The sequence below is a fragment of the Rhinatrema bivittatum genome, chromosome 4 (genome assembly GCF_901001135.1).
Source record: "Rhinatrema bivittatum chromosome 4, aRhiBiv1.1, whole genome shotgun sequence".
NCBI classification, from domain to species: Eukaryota; Metazoa; Chordata; class Amphibia; order Gymnophiona; family Rhinatrematidae; genus Rhinatrema; species Rhinatrema bivittatum.
The window spans coordinates 425030204-425045408 of record NC_042618.1 but is presented as its reverse complement, the minus strand read 5'-3'; the positions used below and the strand labels follow the sequence as shown (position 1 = coordinate 425045408).

General features: G+C 45.2%; 1 protein-coding gene across 4 annotated transcripts in view; it reads right to left on the bottom strand.

Annotated features, from left to right (window-relative positions):
• The window catches only part of FGD5 (FYVE, RhoGEF and PH domain containing 5), a 192422-nt gene that overhangs the window by 87149 nt on the left and 90068 nt on the right, over positions 1-15205 (bottom strand). For all 4 annotated transcript variants that reach the window (XM_029601388.1, XM_029601385.1, XM_029601386.1 and 1 more), the window contains exon 3: positions 5505-5634. In XM_029601388.1, the coding sequence (XP_029457248.1) occupies positions 5505-5634 (130 nt within the window). The remainder of the gene's footprint in view (positions 1-5504; positions 5635-15205) is intronic.

Below are 15205 nucleotides of genomic sequence, written 5' to 3'. Positions count from 1 at the left end.
AAGGCTTTGGGGAAGGGAAATTTCTTTTCAATTTTAATGGGGAGGACTTTTTGCAATGCATCCTGCTACTCAGTACTCTTTCCTCTAAGACTGCATCCATTGGGGATGGGAAGAACAGGATACTAGAAGAGCAAGTGCCCTCAGTATAGATTTAGGATCTGGGCCGGGCCCTGTTATAGCCAAGACTTATATTCTGCTTTTCAGGCACTTCAAAGTGGTACTGGAGGTACTTCCCTGTCCCTAGAAGGCTCACCATCTAAGGCTGTACCTACCTGAGGCAATGGAGGGTGAAGTGACTTGCCCAACATCACAAGGAGTGGCAGTGGGATTTGAACCCTGGCTTCTCTAGCCCATAGCCCACTGCCCTAACCAGTAGGCTACTCCTTGGCATCTACTGCTTATCAATATGATATTGAAAGATTGCTAACAGTGATGTATCAGTTATAGCTCTGCAGGAAACTGACAGCTGAGGATCCAATTAAGTATTGAACTTCCTTCTCAACTCATAGGAAAGGAGAGGAGCATTTGCTGCTTTTATTTTGGCTCTCTTATAATCTCTGGCTATCCTTCACATTTGCACTCTGTCCTTAGGAAATCAGAGTTGGCTCTTCCTTCAGGCTCAAATCCACCCACCCTGGGCCCATCACCTGCTTTACCTATTCAGCAGATAGATGGTCTGGATTCCCTTGGACTGCCTCCCAGTCTTTCATAAAAAATTTTTTTTAAAAAGTATATAGATACAATGACAATCCTACTTGATTAACTTGCTGTGAGATCAATTTAGAAAAAAAAAAAAGAACAGAAAATGGATAACATATCCAGGATATTCCATGGGATAAATGTCCTGCTGAATATCCTCGCTGGATAGGTTTCAAAGTTATCGGGATAAAAGGACTCTGGAAAACTTTACTTTAGCTGGCTCTATTCAAAGGGCTCGATATTCAGCAGGACATTTATCCCATGGAATATCCTGGATATGTTATCCATTTTCTGTTTAAGTTCGGACTTACACATAAAATGTAAGAGAGTTAACAAACTTTCAGGCCGATACAGTAAAGTGCAGCCGTGGTTACCCTGCTTCTAACCCGCTTTAGCCCAACCAGCGATTCACTATCCCTTTTAATCCATCCTTACCCCCTCTTTAAATCAATGGGTACCCCTTTCCGCCTGCGGCATGTATATGAGATGTAAACGATCGGATTAGCTATTCCCCCCCATTCAGTAACGCGCGCCCCGACTATCGCCTTTTTAACCTGCTAATTTACCGCCTACCCCTACCCCTGCGTTAGAGGCAGGGGTAAGGGTAGACGGCAAATTTTCCCCCAAAAGAAAACCTAAAAACCTAAAATCCCCTCCTCCTGAAGCGACTGGACATGTAAAATATGTAAAACCTAAAATCCCCTCCTCCCGAAGTGACTCGACATGTAAAATATGTGAATAAGTGTAACCAACTTACTTTTTGTTTCTTTTTCAGCCCTTTCAGCCTTCTCTGCCGTCCTCCGGAGGGGGCAGCCGGCGGCGAAAGCGGCTTCCAGCGGCCCCCGCCGGCGAAGACGGACGAACGCACGCCCATAGTGCACGGGCGCTCAAGCCAATGAAAGCACATGGACGGGCATGCGTGACATACGCCGTGACGTCACGCACGCGCGTTCATGTGCTTTCATTGGCTTGAGCGCCCGTCAATTTGGGCGCTCTAGCCAGCGAAGCGCATGACATCATGCGTGCGTTCGTCCGTCTTCGCCGGCGGGGGCCGCTGGAAGCCGCTTTCGCCGCCGGCTGCCCCCTCCGGAGGACGGCAGAGAAGGCTGAAAGGGCTGAAAAAGAAACAAAAAGTAAGTTGGTTACACTTATTCACATATTTTACATGTCGAGTCGCTTCGGAAGGAGGGGATTTTAGGTTTTACATATTTTACATGTCGAGTCGCTTCGGGAGGAGGGGATTTTAGGTTTTTAGGTTTTCTTTGGTTAAAGTTGGGATCCACTTCCTGGTGCCTGTCATTTCAAATGACATTTGAAATGACAGGTACCAGCGCACCCAGGATACTGTATAGGCGCTGTATAAAGCGCCTATACAGTAAAATGGGTTGCGCGGGCCTAACGCTTCACAGACGCGGCTTGCATTTGCATGCAATTTTAATACAGTAACGAGCGGTAGGTGAGCTGGACTGTGCGTGCGGCAAACGCGGGTGCGCCCAGCACTAACGCAGCTCTTCCTACCGCTCCTTACTGTATCGGCCTGTTTATTATCACAAATTACTTAACACATACCATGAAATGTGTCTGGATGATTTCACAACTCTCACCCTTACACTCATTCACACTCTTACTCATTCATTCCATTTAAAACACAAGTACCAACACTGTCATTGAACAGCCTTGCTGTGCCAACTCACAAAAGAATATGAAAAAGATTATATATATATATATATATATATATATACACATATACATACACACATACACATATGCTAATAATGATCTTATACTCTTATGGCAATACTTAACATGGACCTATATGTGATTAAGTTCGGACTTAGCCAGCTAAAAATTTAACTGGCTAATTGAGGGGCAGAGCCACTTGTCGAGTAACATAGCTGGATAAACATAGATCTTCAGCATTATCTGGTTTAGTTAGCTGGATAAATCTAGGATTGCTATTCAGCTGTCCTAATGTTAGCCAGACAAATTATCTGGCTAATTATAAGGTAACTGAATATAGTCAATGGCCCAGCTACACCACTGAATATCTCAGATAAATTTATCCGGTTAACTAGTACAACCAATAGCAACTAATATAGCCGGTTAAGTGGTGACCACATTAAATAAAAAACAAACATTTAGTGCTCCTATCAGCCCCATCCCCGCTCCCCCTCAAACCACCCCCAACGACCATGCAAAAGTGAATGATCTATTGCAGCCCTATCCCCACCCCCAGGGGTTTGTCCAAATAAAAACTTACCTCCAGCCCTCTCCTCATCTGCCCTTCCCGTCGCACCCACCCAAAATCCTCTGGGCCGCTGGGACTGCAGTACACTCATAACACTCCCAGCAGCTTCCAGCGTCACTGGGAGCAGCACGAGGACACCACAATCCTGGCAGCCCAAAGGGAATCTGGAGGGTGCCAGGTGGAACGGGAAGGTTAGGGTCGAGGTGGCGGGCGACAGTGGTTAAGGGGGGGGGGGTTTGAGGAGACTGAAAAGACATTTACTCGGATAAACCAAAGGGGAGGGGCAGCAGTCAGTCTCAGACCATTAATTTTTGCACAATCTTAGAGGGGAGGGTAATGGGGCTGGCAGGCCCCACATTAATTTCACTGGGACGGGTGAATCGGGCCAGTAAGCCCGCTAGGTTTGATTTTGTTTATAACATGGTCACAACAAGCTAGATTCTTTGAATCTATCCAGTTAAGGTTAAAGTTAGCCAGGAATACGTTCTCAGATAACTTGAACCCTGCCCTTGGCCACATCAAAGTTAGTCAAAAATCTGAGTTAACGGGATACGTTTTTCGGCTAATCCTACTCTGCCCTGGAACACCCCCGACATGCCTCCCACAGATATTGACTTCTTTGGATAGTATTTATCTAGATAAATGGGGACGCTTTTCAAATCCTGGCATCTATCCAGATGATAACAAACGTTGCCTGGTTAGATGCCTTGGCACAGTGCTCTCTCTGTCTGGACGTCCTCTTTTAATCCACCTTTTCTACTTGTTTAGCTATTATTTGTTCTTTTGCCTCCCGTGCTTGGTGATTTATATAATGTATGGTTTTTTATTGTTTATCGGATACAGTCACAAGGGTTCAGTTTAGCTCCTGTTGCATAATGACGGCTGATTGAATCACTTTCATCTGGGTAGAAGCCTTGAGGGCTGACTGTGGATAACATCGTCAGCCTGCAGTTTGTTCCAGAAATGTCTGATCTATGCCTAACAATCATGTTTCCACTGGACTGTTTTCTTACATCTTTCCCCCTGAAGCGGGTGTTTTACTGAAACCTGATCATGTGGGGATTCTAATGTGGATATTTTGTTATTTCCAGTACTGTCAGTGCAACGATCTGCTTTGCTTTTATGAAAGTTTCTTCGTTTTTGCATTCATTGTCCTTTTTATTTGGTTTGTTTGGTTTTTTTTTTTTTTTACTCTTCCTGCCTCTTTGGGTTCCAGGTTAATCAGAACCAGCCCCTGATACAGCTCCAGTATCACAAGCCTTAACCTGCAACGATCCAAGGTCTTCATTTCCTGTTGTTCTCTTACCAAGAGGCACATTCCACACTGTCCTTTGGAATCCAACACCAGCGTGCTCTTCAGCTAACCTAGTAGGTGTCATTGTTGTGCAATGGCTGGGACTCTCTCCCTTGGGGACTGTGAATGCCACCTCCACAGTGTCCAGAAATCCAGCCAACCTGAAGCTCAGAATCCAGGCTTGGGAATCTCATACCAGCGTAAGCAGTACTATCACTAAGCCACCAAACCGAAAGGAGATTCCAGCAAACCTCCCAAACTATATAGATATATATATAAAAAGCTTGTGTTGGACAGTCGGTCGGTCTCACTGTCGTGTCTATCTCTGGCCATGAGGTGGTGCCTAGAACAGTGGAAGGTGCACTGTGCAAAGTCAATACGCTCTTTCTGTGGAGCCCTGTCGTGCACATATAAACACACACGGACCCAGATGTGTACTCACACGGACATACAGGCACAGGCACCCAAACACAGACTCACACAGGTGCCGGCATCCACATATACACAGCACACACACACACACAGGCTCCCCCAAACACACATACACGCTTATGCACACATAGGAACCCACATAGGCAGGCAGAGGCATCCACACCACTTACGTACAAGCCCCCACACCCAAAGTACATGTGCTCATACACAGGCCCAGATTTAGGCATAGACAACACAGGCAATTGCCTGGGGCGCCCAATTTTGAAGGCCCTAAATATCCAGGTCAAAAAAGTTCAACTGGGCTAAGGAGGAGCCTGCTCTAGCAATCCACTTCAAATAGGCACTGCTATGGCACTCCAGGACTCTGAAGATGGATAGTGGTAGAGGGACTTCACCCACTATCTGATTTCCAGGGTCATCTACACTCCCCCTCCCCCTCCCCCCCACCCCAATTCTGGCTATGGGAATCCATATCCTAAATCCAACCAGACTACCTGAGCAACACTGAGCACTTTCTGCCAGTATCTTACATAAATCTGTCCTGCCCATCCCATTTCAAATGTAGATGACAAGCCTTTGCAATCAGAAAGTCAGGAAGCCCCCATGAATCTCTGGACACTTGTTTTCCCAGAATTAGGTTACTTTGGGTTCAATACTGGAGAGTCAGACAGGAGAGCTCTGCATGAAATCCAACTCACTCTGGGTCAAAATCAGGGAGATTTATATCTTGTTGTGTTAAGCCTCGGGGGGGAACTAGAGGAGAAAGTGGGAAGGATTTCCTGCAAAAAAATGCAGCAACCCCAAATATAATCACTTGGTGCAGCTGATTACCTTGTGGGCCAGACAGCTCTCCCCTGGAGAAGCCTCCTCGTCTTCAGAGCTCTTCTGCTCCTCATCGGACGTCACATCTTCCAGGGGCAGTAAGGCAATAGGGCAGACCTTGTAGGGTTCGGTGTAGGCACTGCAAAGAAGAAAAACCAACACGGGGCATTAGCGAAGGAAATGTTCATCCTGGCCAATCAACCTGAAGCCTTAGAGGCCTGCTCAAGTTCAAACTGCCACATTCAGCTCATAAAAAATATGGAGGTCCATATTCAGTAAATTCATTCGGAGCCTCTGGGGCGGAGGGATCCTCCATTGAGCACTATGCCAGACATCAATTTAACAGATTGGGGGGGGGGGGGGGCGGGGGAGAACTGGGCCTACTGGCCCAGAAGGAAGTTTATTTGGGGTATTTAGCAGCTATATTTTGAATATAGCTAGTTAAGATAATTAAGTTACTCAAGATAAGTTTAGGGCTACTTTAAGATGGATAATGCCAGTTATCAGTTATCCAGCTATGTCATCTGGTTGACTTTTCTCTGCCTCCAAAACGCTCCCAGACCACCCCCGACTCATCCGCTTCGTTGCTAGCCAATTAATGACTTAGCCAGATAACATAAGGGCGGTCAAACACACAGAAATTTCAAACCCCTTTGAATATGGACCTCACAGTCACTGTGTCAGTTTTTACATTTTTATGTTCTCTGGCAGCAGATTCTACCACAAGTACCTTGGACTCAGCACATGTAACTACCATCATGGGTAATTTTCTTGCTATGGAGACCATCACTCAGTTATAAGAATGTAAAAAAAAAAAAGTGCCATGCTGGGTCAGACCAATGGGCATGCGAACCCAGAATCCTGTCTCTGACAATGGAGTGTTGCGGTTGATTCAATCTTTTAAATAAATAAATACAATTAAATATCTGGCAGATCCTAATGGAGTGATCCATTCCTGTTGTTCACTCCCAAAAGTAAGGGATGGCAATAGCCATGTCTGCCTGGCTAATAACTGTTGATGGAACTGTCCTCCGGAAACTTAACCAAGCCTTTTTCAAATCCAGAGACACTACTAGCCTTAACCCGAGCCTCCAGCAACAAATTCCACAGCATAATTGTATGTTGACTGAATAAACAGTCTTAAATTTGTTTTTAACCTGCTACTATTCATGGAGTGTCCCCTAGCCCTAGTACTACGTGAAAGGGTAAACAGCCATTCTCTATTTACCCGTTCCACCCTACTCGTGATTTTATAAAAACAGTCACTGCTCCAGTCTTGCCTCTTTGCAACCTCTCGCTGCCAGAGCCATCCTGTCCTCCATACACAGGAGAGACAGGAAGAACTTTTCCTAAATTGAATTCTAACTGATATAGAGGAGATTTAGCTGGGGCAGTCCTCTACTGGAAGTCAGTCAGGGCACCAGGAGCGAGATTCACTCTTCTAAAGCACAAATCCTCTGGGATCTTTTACTCTGGCCACAGCAGCGGCCAGCTCCAGCCCTGAAGCACAGCAAGCAGCCCTGTTCCTCAGAAGATGCTTCATGAATATGCATGGAAGACAGTCACACGCAGCGGCCTCAATTTACATAGCAACTGACTATTTGCATAGAAGATAATTATGCCGAAGATCCCACTGGTGAAATATAAACCATGACAGAGTTTTTGTAAACGACAAATGTTTGCAAAATATCTAAGCTCCCCTATCTTTTGTGCTGAAAGGGGAAAGGAAATGAGTTCAGCCCAAGGAAAGGTAGGCTCAAGTCTTTTTACTACATCTTAAGAGGCATGCATGGAAAACATTTTCGTTTTGTTTCATTTTGGGTTTGTTTTTTATTATTATTCCTTTTTCATCTCGTTTGATCTTTATTTTGGTTCATTTCATTTTTTAGACATGAAACAGCAAAAGGTAATAAATAAATAAATAAATAAATAAATAAATAAAAACCCAAAACAAAGGCAGCCCCCCCCCCCCCCGCGCCAAAATACTCCCCAGGATCACCAACATTTAGAATGTGAATGCGTCCCCCAGGCTGCCCCCTCCTAGCCCCTCCATCGTCCTGGATGCCTCTGAAGTCGAAATGGGGCAGAAGCAATTCCCAGCCGCTCCTGCCCCACCAGATCTAACTTTCAAAATGGCATCAGCCGGCCCCCGAGGCTGGGGCCGTTTTGTTTTATGGCCGAATTGCTGTGCAGTCATAAAGCACAATGATGGTCTCCAGGCTGGCTGCTGCCATTTTGGAAACTGGATCCAGTGGGGCAAGAGGGTCTGTGGACCACTCCACCCTATTTCACCTTCAGAGACCCCAGGATGGAGTAAAAGAAAATGAAAACATGTTTTTGGTGGTGGGGGGAGGGGATTTTTCTTTTTTGTTTTCTAATGAAACAAAATGGGGGGGGGGGGTTTGTTGAATTTTTCATTTTATTAGAAAACAAATGCACACCCCCTCCCATGTTCCAGCTGCCACCAATTCCATCACAGGGCCGGAGGAGGAATGGAGGGTTTTATAATATGCAGCTTCTGTTTAGAAACAGCCCAGGCCTGGGGGTAGCCAGGTTGGCATTAGAAGTCTGTAACTCCCCAGAAACCAACTGGATTGTCACCCGCAGGTCAGACTGGGACAACTCTACCACGTCACCACGTCACCATGTTAACTTACAATACCTAAATATTTTCTACAAGCTGCCCTGTACCACGAATATGTCATCGATCTGATATTGCAACACTGAATGCCAACAGCTGTTTATTTTTAGTTTCACCGACCGTAAGGTGTTCCTGAGCTGCCTTGTGTGTACATCGGCAGAGATGTACTGATACCAGTCACTAAGGATTACGTCACCTTTCTCGGTTTTAAGTACGTACAGGTTGTATGGGACCAAAGAAAACAAGTTATAAAATGGTTATCTTTTTTAGCTTACGGTGTGTTAATGACTGCAATATAGCTGAACTGCCTTTTCTGCTAATTACAATTTATCTAATGGTCGCTTGAAAAATGTATAATTTTTATCCGTAAAGTTTATTTTGCATAAATAAATTCATAACTATAAATTATTAGTTGTTAGAGTGGCATGACGGAGCATGAAGGAATAGCCTAATGGTTAGGGCAGTGGGCTATGAACCAGAGAGACCAGCGTTCAAATCCCCTTGCCACCCGCCGTGACATTGGGCAAGTCACTTTGCCCTCTGTTGCCTCAGGTGCAAACTGAAGCTTATAAACCCTCTCAGACAAAGGCTCGCTCAGCCAGCCAGCTGCAGGGCTGGCCTAGCGGTGGCAAGTGAAGGTGGTCTGCACCCGTGGGGCTCAGCGCTGCCCCATCCTCCTTGGCCTGCATTGTTTCGTGCTAAAGCGCTCAGTTGAGGCGCTGGCTTGCGTTTCATTCTGTGCTTTTTTTTTACCTCTGTTTTGATGTGAGGGTATTTCTGTTCTGGCTCTTGCTGCGTGCCGTGGCTGCTGCCCCTGGGACCCTGGCGCTCTAGGCCGCCGCCTAGTTCACCCATTGCTTCCTCCGGCCCCGGGCCTGCTTGAGTGGAAATAACACTATTGCCTCAAGCTGTTCATTTTTCCCCTGTACTCAGGGCTGATCAGGATTCTGTGGTCAGCCTGCCAGGGCCAAAGCAGGTGAGAAGTCAGACACAGGTAATCACAAAAGGCTCTTATTAACCCTCCGGCTGCCACTTTACTCATGGAAAACCTTGCTGGAAGTTCACAGGATAACAGCAGACCAACATTCTGAGTAAGAAACTAAATTTAATTTTCATCTCGCAATAGCCAGAAAAAAAATAAATCTACAATGCTTTTCCATAGGAAGATAAAGCAACAGTGTGGTGAACAATTATATTTCCTTAAATTTCATTCATCAATCTGAATAAATCAAACTTTTAATTTCTGATTTCTCTTTCATTCAAGACAGGAAGTATTTGAGGTTATTGCGAGCACTTGGGGGTTGCTGTGCTGAACATAGTAAGAAATCTTTCCTGCTCCTATCTTGCTATTGCATATGGGAAGGATAAAAACTTTAAAGAAAACCAATTTCTGATAACAGAGCTCGTGCTCAGGACAGAAAGAGCAAACAAAGAAACAAATACACAAAGTATTTCTGCCTAAAAGAGAAAAAGTAATGTGGTTGACGGGTTAGGTCACTTGAATTTGCAGAAGTTAAGAGTCGACAAACAAGCTACAAGCAAGACCTTTGTTACCAGCTGCTCAGTGCTTTGGCTCCCTTCATCAGGTCAGTGAGGAAAAGGTGCAGCTACACTGGGTTAGACAGTACAGGGTCAGCTCGGCCATGGTCTGCATGTGCTGCTACAGCTCCAGAAAGGGGGAGGGGGTGGTCGACAGAGATGGCAAAAGGGCCTGTGTCTGATAATGGGTGTTAATTTCAAAGTATTTAATAGGGATGTGCGCATTGTGGGTTCTCTTTTTCATTTCGTTTCAATCAGTGGGCACTAAATCAAAAGAGTAAGCGCTAATTTCCAAATTACTGTGCACTAAGAACGAATCAAAAGAAAAAGAACGAAAGCAGGAACGATTTTAAAACAATACATTTTTGGGCGGCACACTCTTAGTATTTAATCATCGCTGTTTCAAAATGTTTTGCGGTCTTGTGTGCTCCTAAAATTCTTTTTAAGCACCCCGATTATGAGGTTGTTAAGGGAGTGATTTTCCTTTGAGAAATGTTCACCTACTGAGGTGTCGTTCGGGTTTTCTCGGCAATTTGTTATTTTAGGTTTGCGGAGGTTTATTCTTGTCCTTCATTTTTGGCTTGTTTCACCCATGTAGCATCCCTCTTTATCTTACCTGGGAACTCTCTGGATTTGGCCTGCAGACTCCACAATTCTAAAGGAATTACTGGGTCTCAAGGCCAACACCAGAAAACTCCAGGTGGTGCTGCTGCAAAAGCAGGCCCAATGCAGGCTCTGGAAGAAAATGCAGGCAGGAAAGAGGAGCGTCAGCCACACCAGAAGAAGGAAAAGTGCAGTGGAGGAAGAAACAGGAGCAGTGTCGGGGCCGCACAGCAGAAATCGGTTACTCTATGAGTGCCATCAGAGTAACCGATAAGCGCACGTTACATGCAAACCCGGAGCTTTTATTATCATGCAAACCTAATAGTATGTGCCTTGAGTTAAACAAACAAATCATCTTCATTTGTGATATTGATTCACCATCACTGGCATGTACTAGCATTGCACAATGTTTAAGACTCCACCTGTTATAGCTGATAAGAAATAAGAATATCAGAGAAATGGTAGTTTCATCACATCTACCAATCACACAAGACAGTATTGTAAGTGAAGCAACTCACACTGCCTGTGGTTATGCCAATTTTGTTCCCTTATTCTATCAGGAGGCTCATGGTATTATTCTAGGAGTAATAAAATGTATCATCGAAAAGGCAATACAAATTGTTTGTCAAGCTGGGTAGTGTACATTATTTTTTGCCCATGCAATTTAGCCTAGATACATCTGACTGAACTTAAGAGTTGCCCTATAACTAACAAAATGCAAACTCCAATGGTGCTTATTGCACAGAGAAAGCCCATTCATTTTCAGACCTGCAGTGGACAATTGTGGATCAAGTTGGAGCCCCCCCCCTCGAGTAGGGGATCTGCTGGCATCTTTTATTTTAGACATAGTCTCTCCTCATGATCTTAATGAAACCATTCAGTGGAATATATTACTTAAATAAGACCGTGATGGGTAGCATTGACTTGTGTTTTTACAAGTACCTGGTTTCAATCTTGCATATCCAATGAGAGACATATGCGTGATGAGTTATCAATGCTGGATCCAATGAAAGATATGAATATACATGTCAAGTCATCATTGGTTCTTTGTAAGTGAGCCTGTTTCCCAATCTGCTTTTATGCAGCAACGCATGCCTTTGTTTTTAGTCCCAGTCATTATGAAGATCAACACTCAGTAATGGTATTTAGCGACCTTGGCCATCAGTAGCCCTCCTGAAGCAGAACCTTCAAAATGAGAATTCATGTCGGGATCATCTCTGTGTTAGATAAGCAACGGGACTTATCAATACTGTTCGTTTTCTGCACTTTTGGTGTTTGAATTGGATACAAATCAATCTTGAAACATATTTTGAAAAAGAGAATTTGTTTAAACACAACTTTGAAGTTGGGACTTTGAAAATCAGGACCAATGATTACAACAGCTCCAACCCTTACACATTCAGTTTGAGTGCTCAGGTCTGCCATATGATGGTCCTTCTTTAAAATTAATGCTTAAACATATACGTTCGGTTTATTGTTGAATCAGTTATTTTCCAAACTTAAGAAAAATTGGGGGGGGGGGGAAGGGGAGGAGATTCATTGTCAGAATTATAGGGTTTTGTGCCGTTTTCTTCTGTTTGGCTCTCGCATGTCCTGGACCCAAATACAGTATTCAGACCATTGTTAGAAACCACTTGCCTTTCCTGCCCATCAGAATTTAAATAAAACTAACAGCTAAAATATGTGGCCAGTTCTACACAGTCTCCCATCAGAGACATAGCTATGGCCACCGGAGCCTTGGCCAGAGTCTATAACTAGCAACTCTCTCCCTCATTGGGGCAGGTTCACCTCAGGTCATCCCAGACCTGCATTTTTTTAATTTCACAGCTTCTTGGGCTGGTTGCAGAAAACAGGACAGGTTTTAGTTAGTCTGAGCCCAGGATAAAGAATCATTAGAACGAGCGATGGTAAGGATATTGTGGGGGGGGGGGGGGAGGGGGTGGCAAGGAACAGGAATGAGCCTCCAGAGGAAACCACTGCACACACAGCAGAAGTCTGAAGAGCCTGAACAGAAAGGACCGCAGCAGGTTTTTTTTACAGAATCCCCTGAGAATTGCAAAGCCTGCAAGAAAACAATTCAATAGCTGACAAGCCTTTCTGGCTACATTAAACAGTAGTACTCACACTCCACATACTGACTGAGTTTTTCTGCTGAAGGCAGCGATGCTATCTATGAATGGATGGCATGATTAGGAGGGAGATTGTATTCCAATGAGTGTGAGCCTAGAGATATGAAACTATGCAGCCACCAGACTATGGTCCCAGCCCCAATGCCGTCAAGGACAGCACGGGAGAGAATGCATCGGGACAGACAACTAGAGCTGGACTAACACAGAATCATAGACTATGGCAGCCGATAAGGACTCGAAGGCCAATCTATCTGCCCAGCTTTTTTCCTGGTCCAGTGCCACAGACCCTAGTTGATCAAAGGCCAAAACCCAGTCGGATTTTCAGGATTTTCACAATGAATATGCATGAGATCTATTTGCATGTGCTGCCTCCATTGTATGCAAATGGATCTCACGCATAATCATTGTGGAAATCCCAGAAACTTGACTGGGTTGCAGTCCTCAAGGGGACCCTGAACTAGTTCACTAATAAACCAGCTTAAAGATAAAAAAATCCTGTGCTTTCATGTAGTGGTCATCCTTCTTAAACTAGGCAACTGCTTTTGCTTCAGAATTAGCCTTGTCAGCTATTTTCTACATTTCCTGTAAACCTAATAACCTTAAGATTGTGGGAAACTGTCAAATCTGTCTCCCCATGAGCTATTTGATCTTTCCCTGCATAAAATGACCTATATCTGTAAACTGTATGTCAGTGGACAGTTTACATTTGTCAATATGGTGGCTCAGGAATTAGCATGCAATTGTATCTTGACAGGTTTATCTTGTATGTGCTCCTCCATCGGGGCCTTTTCATTCTGCTATTAAAGTATATCTGCTTATCTAAAACTCAATGAACACAAAGTCCAAAAGAGAATCAGGGCCAGGTTAGCATCTTTGGCAGGCTATACTGAATCATCTGGGGGGGGGGGGGGGGGACGACACACTGTTGTACAAAGGCAGACATCCACAAAGTCAACAAAAGGCAAAGCTCTGAGGGTGTACCCACCTGCATGATGAGTACAGGGTTATGACAAAGAGCCACTGAATGCCACTGCTCTGTTCACCCTGTGGAGGCAGGGTTGTCTCCCCTTGAAGAAAATATCACTCATTTACTGTTCTGGGTTACATATTACCAGACCCATGACATGACAATAGAAATGTAACACCCCTCACCTCTGATCTGAAGCACCTCCAGCAACATGCTGCTTCAAAGACCCTAGCTAAAACTTCCTATAGCTCTGGATTTCCTTTATAAGTCCTCCAGCCAGGACTTCCTGTGGTGCTGGCTGATGACATCACATCCTGCATGAGTATATAAGGAAGTCTCTTTCAACCTGCCAGGGCCTCAGCAACAGGTTTTCCTGCTGTATTTCCAGCTTGTAGTATGGTGTGCTTTGTGGTCTTAACCTCCTGTCACTGTATCATGTTCCAGGATTTGTCTCTGCCTTGGCTCCTTCTGTCTTTGTCTTGTTTGACCTCTGCCTCACTTCCGGGTCTGACCTCTGCTTTGGATTTGACTTTGCTTCTTGACTGCTGCGTGCCCTGACCTCTGCCTGGACCTCGTCATTGTCTGATTGCTGCCTGCCCTGACCTCGGCCTAGACTCTACCACTGCTTGAGCACTGCTTCCCCTGATCTTGGCCTGCTTTAGTCTCTGCCTGACTGCTCTCTATGGGACCCTCATCTAAGTCCTTCTGCCCCCGAACCCAAGGGCTCAACTTGAGGAGGAAGGGATTGAAAAGGTGAAATTTAGCTCCTATCCCCAAGCGTGCCTGCCTACTGACTGTGTGGGTCTAGCGGGTTCGCCTTCTAGGCAGCACCAATCACGCCTCAGTGCAAGGGCTCACCGACTGTGACAAGGAAAAAATGGAAGAAAGCCTTCTCTTTTAAATTACACACACAGCTTAGAGTTTTAGTAAACTAAGAAGAGATGTGGGTTGGAGCTCCAGTAGCCATATTTGTTCTACAGGAAACTGGATCCATTGCTGGCAGTGAGACTGTTTAATTATCCAAAAATTACAGACTCAAGCTTTAGAGGTCAATAGGGTCTCAGCTTCGGAGCTAACTTTGGTCATGTAAGGTTACAGTTGCTTGCAGTCAACTTAAGTCAGCTGTACAGAATCTCTCTTCACCCTCTCAAGTTTGTTAGACCCCCAGGGCCCCTCCTTGACTTACCAACGGACACGCTCCGGCCCACAGAAAACCACCATCAAATGCCCTCATTTGCATGCTAGGAAGAGTTGGCAGATTGACACTTAGGCAGACGCGTGCACACAGCAGAAGGATCCCTTGGCAGCCACCGCTGATGACATCACACACACTCTCTACTATTTATACTGAAATCAGACCTGGATCCCAACAGGTCTCCTGAGTAGCCTGTTCCTCAGTGCATGTTGCTGATTCTTGTCTTCTTCCTGTGTATTCCTGGCCTTGCCTTGTGTTCTAGTTCCTTGTGGTTGCTCCTCATCCTATTCCCAGTCATCTGCCCATGTCCTTCAATATTCCTTGGTTATCTTCCTGGTTGACCTGGATTCTGCTTGCTCACTGCCTGCCTCGACCTTGGACTGCCTTCTGGATTCTGCTTGCTTGCTTGCTGCCTGCCTCGACCTTGGACCGCTTTCTGGATTCTGTTTGTTTGCTGCCTGTCTTGACCTTGGACCCATTTAAGTCTTGCTGACTGTCTGCACCAAGGGCCCAACCAGCCAGAGGGCTCCCTCCATACCCATAACAAAGTGGAGGACTTCCCTGCAGTATGAGTCATCTCCAGATGCAAATATATGCGGGGGGGGGGGTTGTGTTATCCAAAGGTATTTCAAAAGG